The following is an 8,304-nucleotide window of genomic DNA, read 5'->3' as shown; positions in this document are numbered from 1 at the left end:
GGGGGGGGGTGTTAAGGAGTATTAGTATTGGTCTAGGAGTCCTTATTAGTCTATGTTTAGTTTCCTTGCACCTCAAGACTTGTGTAATACTCCCTCCGTCCCAAAATTCTTGTCTTAGATTTGTCTAGATACGGATGTACCTAATACTAAAATGTGACTTGGTACGTCCGTATTTGGACAAATCTAAGACAAGAATTTTGGGACGGAGGGAGTATATATATGCCCCTTGGGCCTTCAATAAAGATAAGTTGCTTTCCTAACAGGTACATCATCTGGTCTTAACAAGAGATAAGTGTCAAAGATAAAACTGTATTCACACTTGTTCGAACTTTAGATTGTACACATGTTTTGTGTTTCACTTGTACACCAGTGATATTTCAGACAAGTTTTAAATCAAACGACTTCTGGGTAGGTTTCAAACTACTTACACATACGTTATTCACAGCCAAATTGCATAGTTTTTTTCAATAAATTCAAATGAGTTTTACTGATGTGATTTGTTTGTGTTTCGTGAAATTTAAATATATTTTCAGCGAGTTCCGTAAAGTTTCTTGTTAGCTCACTAAGTGTTTGCTCAGGCTCCAGAGTGTTTCACATAGGTTTAGCAGGGTTTCATGGTGTTTTACTGATGCCCTACAGGACATATTTCATAGGACTTCTAAAAAATCTGGCAACATTTCAGAAGAAATTGCCCAGAAGTTTGGGCATGTTTTTATCAGTTTTTCATCTGTAGACAAATTCAACTAGTTTCATGACAACTACAAACATACAAAAATAATGTGATCTTTATGTTAGAACATATAGATTCCTGGCCCTTACCCATTGCCTCGGCATCTCTCCTGGAATATTCTAACTCAGAAGTTCATGCTTGATTCAAAGACAGAGCAACACAAAACAAGAGCAAAACTAAAACAACAAATTTCTACCAATGTGATGACCATAAAGAAAAAGAATAAGAAGCAATATTGGGCTCAGATCTCGGCCAGTGCAGTATCTCCTGATGCCTCCTAACTCGATATTCGCATGCCGCTCAGCTCCCCCCGCCTCTCTCTCTCTCTCTCTCTCTCTCTCTCTCTCTCGGTTGTTTCTCACAACACGCACAAGTACATGAGCTCTCTGGTGGCTTGCTGCATCATCTGCCTCACATAGCTAAAATCTTTCATAACTTTTCCCCCTCTTTTGATGCTCCTCATAGCTTTAGCATATGGCTGTATTTATAATAGAAGGGAAGGTCTATTTAGCAACCGACCATACCGCTCTAGCGGTTGGCAGAGCAGAAAACAAATTGACTACCCCCCTCCCCCCAAATCCTTGTTTGTTATCTTTCCACTCGCACTAAGCTCTTGTGTAGCAACATCATACTGTGCTTGTCAGCTTCACACCGATTCTTTTGTATGATGACATCTCACCACCTATTCTGGCTCACGGCGACCTTTCTTGTGACAATGGTATTACACCCTAGTCGTCGGCCTCAAGATCAATGGCAACACACATTATATCTAGCTCATGTAGGTAACTCGACTGATTCACTCGATCCATCACTCCTATCAGCTCATGTAGCCATTCCACTATTTAGCTAGCCCGCATCTCCGTTTCACATAGCGACGCCTGCCTCACACAACATGTCGGCTCCTCTCCATGCACACATTCGAGCTGATGCCACACAAGTCTTGTACGCACCATATGTACATCCCTAGTAACAAAGAACACTCTTCATGAGCACACCACCTACAACTTCAAAGAAGAGTGGTTTTGCCGACGTAGCCTCTAGCCAAGACTCTCCTTCTTTACTTAGGACATGCTCATGCAAAATGTCCAAAGTCGTCATAATTGTAGAATTGTACCTCGCTTTTATCTTTGTTCCCTCCATTGCGTCCACAACTGCGGCTGCGACCTCCTTGTCCTTGTGACGAGCCATGCCTTCTCGTCATGAGAAGTTGCTCTTCTTCATCAGCCATCTCCCACCCCTTGGAGTGCTCCTCTTGCGCCTTGAGTGACCCAATGGCCTCTTCCATAGCCATCTTGTGACGTCATTGAGTAGCACAATCGATGAAGCAACATCATGAATTTGGAGACGATAACTTTTTCAATGACGTATTTCTCCTCCATCGGGTCTCCAAGCTCACAAATATGCACCACGGGCATTGTGAACTTCGCCGCAAAATCATCCATGGATCATCCATGGACTCTGCACCAACCATCTTGAGGTTATCAATCTCCGGGCACGGGGACTGGATCCTCGCCTCTTGGACGCGCTCGACGCCCACATGCATGGAGTGTAGAGCCGTCCACACAATAAATGTGTTTCCTTCTCTGCAACACGTAGCAGGGTCGCGTGGTCGATTGACTTGGAGATAATTGTTAAGGCCAACTCTTTGCTCTCATCCTCCTCCTTGGATGAGCTCTCGCGATCAGCAGCACCCCATGCAGTGTTTGCTCACAGGAAGCACTTCATCCTCATTGCCCATGCTACATAGTTTGTCCATGTCAGCCGTTGGAATGGAATCTTCCCTGGTGCCAGTGTTGGTGGGTTGCCTGTTCCACTGGTTAGCATGGCTCCACTCACTCCAGTGTCATGCGACATTGTCTTCATCAGCACCTAAGCTCTGATACCAAATGTTGGATCTGAACCACTCAACTCCTCTCTCTCTCTCTCTCTCTCTTGGTTGTTTCTCACAACACGCACAAGTACATGAGTTGTTTGGTGACTTGCTGCCTCACACAACTGATTAGCATATATCTGTATTGATAGTACAAGGGAAGGTCGGTTGCTAAACCGACCATACAACTCTAGCAGCTCGCAAAACAAGCAAAAACCAAATGGACTACTAGTTGACAACTGCACACCCTTGTGAAGGAACAGTATCTGGCAAGTACAATTGGGGTCAACAACTTCGATATCAGGTTGCTGGTATTCGAGGTGGTCGAACTAGACGAGATATCTTAGATCGAATATGTTGAAGGCTATACTAGGTCTCCAAGAAAGTGGATGAGATCGCTCGCCGTGCTGCGCGAACGCGGCAGAAGGGGGAGACAAAACGAGTTTGACTCGACCTTCAACTCTCCCTTGCAAAGGGAGAGGAAGCCGAGCGACTTCAGAAGGAAGTGTTCCAGCTCCTGGACCAGCTTAACAAGGAACACGGCCTGAAGTCGAAGCTTCTTCTTCACTTGGTGGGTGTTCTGGGATCGACTGGAGTCTCCTTTAGCCCGATGACCCCTGCGCTTGATGCTGTGCTGGGGGAGGTTTCTTCTCTTCCTAGACGGATCAACCGCTTGGTGAAGGTGACTCCCGTTCTTCTGTTGAGGCCGCAATGGCCCTAGTGATGGGCCTTGTCGAGGAGGCCATGCAGGGAGCTATATCTGCAGAGATTCTGACTAATGTCCTCCTGCGAGGCTAGGAAGGAGTGGGACTCCATTGCAGTCTGTTAGCGTTGGCAGAAAGATGCTGGCGCTTTTGCTAAGGCTTTGAAAATTTGGTTGAGGCGTCTTCGAAGCTGCTGAACTCATCACAATAGCCCCCTTGCGTGTTGCCATCCCTTGTCTCCGTTCTTTTCATGTAGATAATTTTGTAAGAAACTGTTAACACCCGTGCTTAGGATGTGTAGACTGTCCTTCGGTTGATCCTTTTGTTGAGTAGTTTCGCTTCCTGGTTGGCTTAATTTGTTATTCTTAGGGCGGGCTTGTCCGCTCCTATGTTTCACTGCGTGGCCTGTAGATATTCGTTAGCTCAGAAACTGGAAGGTATCTATTGACAAGCTGACCGTGTCCTGTTTTTCGAGCGGGCTGATGGTCTCTTGCGGGGCCTTGAGATCGTTTCTTGCAAAGTGTTGTTCAGTACCACTATGGTCTTTTGGGTGAGGGCAGTTACTCGACCTGTATAGGCTTCTTAGTCGTTCTCATAATAGAGCTGCTTGGATGTATCAGCATTATTTACCAATGCTTGGCGATCATAATTACTTTTTGTTTGACAGTTTAGGCTTGGCAAAATGGTTCTGTAATGAATTAATTTGTGCTCATTGCTTGGATTTTTTTTCTTATATCAGGTATAACTTCAGTAAAGTTGCGCAGTACAAGCAGCTGACTCTGGAAGAGGCCGAGGAGAAGATGAACAAGAGAAAGACTAGTGCAACTGGTTATGAACGTTGGATGATGAAAGCAGCTACAAATGGGCCAGCTGCCTTTGGTTCAGATATGATGAAACTTGAGCCTGCTAACGATGGGGAAAAAGAAAGTGCTCGTCATAAGAAGGGGAAAGATAATGAGGAGGGTGGTAATTCTGATAAAGGTGAGGAGAATGAAGAAGAGGAAGCCGGTCGTAAAGATAGGCTCGGGCTCTCTAAAAGGGGCATGGATGACGATGAGGAAGGTGGAAAAGATCTAGATTTTGATTTGGATGATGACATTGAGAAAGGTCTGTTTCAATTTTTACCATATTCGAATAGTTCCTCAGTTGACTAAACTCTGCTCATCGTCTACCTCTGTATAACTCAAAGTTCACTCATAGTTTGCTCACCTTGCACTCTCTTTCTATTGAAGCTTAATTGTTAGTTCTTATGAGATGACCCCTTGTCCCTAATTTAATGCATAACATCCTCATCTTAGAAATGCATTTGGTAATATGAACAAGATTACTCGCCAAACACGTATCCATCGTATATTATTATCCTGAAATAGTTTGTTTTTCTGGAAAAGTTCCTTTGTATACTATGAAGCATATGCTTTTGCTAGTTCATATATTGGTTTTTTTCTTAGATGATACATCCCATATTTGCATTACATTAGATGATCCTGAATAATAATATTGTGATTTGCTTTTATTCAGATTTGCAAATTAGCTAAGAAATAGGGTGTTACTTTCTGTCAATAACTCTATTGTTGAATTCATCCCTTGAGTGTAAGCAAGTAACGGTAGCGCGTTTACTTGTGACTAAGTGTTGGACTAGATATTTGGATGACCATGTACTGTCGACGTCCCATTTTCCTGCTGGTTTATTTTGCATGGCTACTAGCGTTTTTGCTATGTGCCCAGGTCCAGGTTAATGTAATCTATGTGCTCCTTACAACGAGAATAGCTATACCTAACATGGCTAAACTGTTACATTGAGATTAAGTTTGCTCTGTCACAGAGAGCTATACCAAAATGTTTGCACTGAAAAGAAAATATCAACACTGGCTATCTATCATGCTCATTGTTCTGAACCCAGATTGGCATCATAGTGGGAATTGCCTTTTCAGGTGATGACTGGGAACATGAAGAAACATTCACCGATGATGACGAGGCTGTGGATATCGACCCAGAGGAGCGGGCAGATTTAGCTCCTGAAATTCCTGCTCCACCTGAAATTAAGCAGGTTGTTGCAAATATACACTATTTGTTGAAATAGTTACGAATCTGTAGCACTGTTTCTTTTTTCCTTAAAACATGTTCAATCAGTACTGAAATTTGATGTCAGAAAATTTTAAGTTGGGAATATACTCTATTTTTGGAACTATTTCTGAACTTAAATTTGCACCTGCTGGCATTATCTTTTGTTTCTTACTTTGTTATAAACATGTTCAATCTGTACTGAAAATTGATATCAGGAAGTTCTTATTGGGGAATGTAAAATGGTTCACATAGGTAAAACATGTGACTAGCTAGTATATACTTATAAATGTGTTACTACTCACTAAATCTGCTAGCTACACACAAGTTTCTTTCATGTGCTGCTGTTATCCAATTAGGGGATAATATTTTTTTCGAGAAAACGCAAAAGAGTTGCGTTTCATTGCATTGAACAGGAAGACATCGGGGGTACAACCTCCAGAAAGGAGGGACACACACACACACACACGACCGTCCTCACCAAGTGACTACAGCTAGGTGAGGAGGTGCCCTCAACTACAGACACTCAACGACATTAGGCCTCGCCCAGCCTTGCCTCCAGCCAAAATGGCGAAGCACCGAGACTCGGAGCAACAGGGCAGCATCACTGCCATTGCAAGACACTTCCAGGGACGAATGCAGCTTCAGGACTGCCCAGGCCGACGTACCTCGCACCCATGTGCCTAGAGAGTCGGCGGGTGAAGGCAGGGCCTGATTGGAACTGGTGTAGCATTCATTGGGGAGCGCCAGCGCAGGCAAACGTCGCGACCTGCTCCTTGTGTAGCAGTCTACGCCAGAGCGATGCATCGCCAACCACCATCTGTCGCATCAAGAACTCCACTTGCAGCCAAAGCAGCGCCATCAAGAGGGGAACGGCGTTGAGACGCCGCCGCTGCCCGGCCCGGGAGGCCGGACCTAGGATTTCTCCCGGTGCTCGAGGAGGAGGTCCGGTCAGGGTCATGCCAACGCCTCCAAGGAGGTGACGGCACCCTCGGGCGTCGCCGTAGACAGCGCAGGTCGTCGCCGCGCGAGGATTTCGCCCCGACCCAAGAACGAAGACCTCAGATGCAGTGGCAGACCGGGCATGGCGCAGAATCGTCGGAAAAGACCAACACACATGGGGGAAGCCTAGAAACGTTGTCGTCGCAGGAGTGGGCACCGACCAGCGCAGCTCCAGCAGGCCGGCCACCATCGGGAGCGCGTCCAGCAGGCGGCAGCAGCCACCTGCACCGCGCCGCCGCCGCGCTGGCCCGCAGCCTCCGCCGCCAGGATCCGCCGGGGCACAGCGGAGCAGCAACCGTCAGGGTCGCCGCACGCGTGCTTACTAACCCAGCGGCAACCGCTGGCGGCGGCCGGGAGGGGTGGGAGGAGGGAGAAGGGTTGGTGGGGGCAGAGCCTGGGCGGGCTCGTGCGGCCCAGATCTGGGCGCCCTCAACTCTGCCGCACGCATCAGCGGCCGGCGGCCGCCATGGCAGCGCCACCGCGCACGCAGTCCACCCCATCTCGACCTCCCCGCGAGCAAACGACCGCCCGCCGCGCCACCGCGCGCTCCCGCCGCTCCAGCGCGCCCAGCAGCAGCGCGCGAGCACACGAACGAGGGCCCCGCCGCCGCCGTCCACCGGTGAGGGCTTTGCCCGCCGGCATCCTCCGGCGACGGCGAGGAGAGGGAGGGGAAGGAGGGGAGCCTGGGCGGCGGCTAGGGTTTCGCCTCCCGAGTCGCTCGCGGGGGCTGGGAGGGGTCCCTCCGCACCTATTAGGGGATAATATCTTGGCAGTTAGAAAGCTTAGCATTATTTCAAGCCAAGTTATCCATAAGAGAGGGCTCCCATGTCAATCAATTGATGGATCAAGAGTATTAGGGATTTTGTAGGGTCGTTTAGTTTAGTTATACACAGTTCTGTTCTCTTGTCAGGTTCTTTGTGCACACATCTATAACAAGTTATGAACTGTACTTGATTTTATACAAGCTGTCAATGCACTGCTATAATGCTGTCCTAGTGGATGTGCAATGATCGGAATCCACACGTGACTTTGTCCGGAGTTAATAGAACAAACTAACTGATAAATGAATGAAATGATAAACGGGATGCTATTTGGAGGAAATGGAGATATGCCACTAACCAGCCTATCTTAATGAACCTGAAGTGAAGGTTCTCAGGTGCCCCCATAATTGGATCCATTGCACCCGGTAGACCTTTGGTCGCAAAGAAGAAATGAGCTACTAGTCGATCATGTAATAGACTCCACTTGTGGTCCCTATTGCTTATGGGGCACTGATTAAATCTGCCTGCGTGCTAGTATTATGGGAAAACGCCTCTAACAAATATGTGCTATGGCTGCAAGTATACCTGCCTATGAATGCCATCGTATAAGCTGCAAGTATTACCTGTCCAAAGTTAAAAAGAAGTATTAACTGTCTATGAATGATATTGTGTGAAATTATTCGAAGCAAAAGGCGACCCCGTGTCGCCACAGCTCTTCGTGCTCGCCGTGGACACCCTCGGACGCCTCATCCGCCGCGCGCACGAATCCGGCATCCTGCAACAGCTGCACCCCCGACGAGCCATCCCGGCCATCTCCTTATACGCCGACGATGTGATGCTCTTCTGCCACGCCACACCGGGAGACATGGAGGCCATCAAGGGCATACTTACACTCTTCGGTGAAGCTAGCGGCCTCCAGGTGAACTACGCCAAGAGCTCGGCCACCATCCTCCATGGCGACCCCGACATGGCCGCAGCGATCGCCCATGTCGGATGCAGGACGGCCGACCTGCCCATCACCTACCTCGGCATTCCGCTCACATTGCGCCGTCCCACGGCCGCCCAGCTCCAACCCCTCGTGGATTCAGTGGCAGCCAGGCTTCCAACTTGGAAATCATGGCTCATGAATAAGGCTGGACGGCTCGCATTGGTTAAAGCGGTGCTCGAGGCCATCCC

At 47.9% G+C, this 8,304-nt stretch overlaps 1 protein-coding gene and 1 pseudogene across 6 annotated transcripts in view; one reads left to right on the top strand and one right to left on the bottom strand.

Moving 5' to 3' along the window:
• LOC119331440 (transcription initiation factor IIF subunit alpha-like) overlaps positions 1 to 8,304 on the top strand; it is a 15,900-nt gene that overhangs the window by 3,813 nt on the left and 3,783 nt on the right. For all 6 annotated transcript variants that reach the window (XM_037604603.1, XM_037604610.1, XM_037604628.1 and 3 more), the window contains exons 4-5: positions 4,044 to 4,411; positions 5,236 to 5,351. In XM_037604603.1, the coding sequence (XP_037460500.1) occupies positions 4,044 to 4,411; positions 5,236 to 5,351 (484 nt within the window). The remainder of the gene's footprint in view (positions 1 to 4,043; positions 4,412 to 5,235; positions 5,352 to 8,304) is intronic.
• On the bottom strand, positions 6,092 to 7,299 carry LOC119331472 (annotated as a pseudogene).

The sequence above is a fragment of the Triticum dicoccoides genome, chromosome 1B, assembly GCF_002162155.2.
Source record: "Triticum dicoccoides isolate Atlit2015 ecotype Zavitan chromosome 1B, WEW_v2.0, whole genome shotgun sequence".
Lineage (NCBI taxonomy): Eukaryota > Viridiplantae > Streptophyta > Magnoliopsida > Poales > Poaceae > Triticum > Triticum dicoccoides.
Note: the sequence above shows the minus strand (reverse complement) of the source record. Positions and strands in the feature narration are given on the sequence as shown.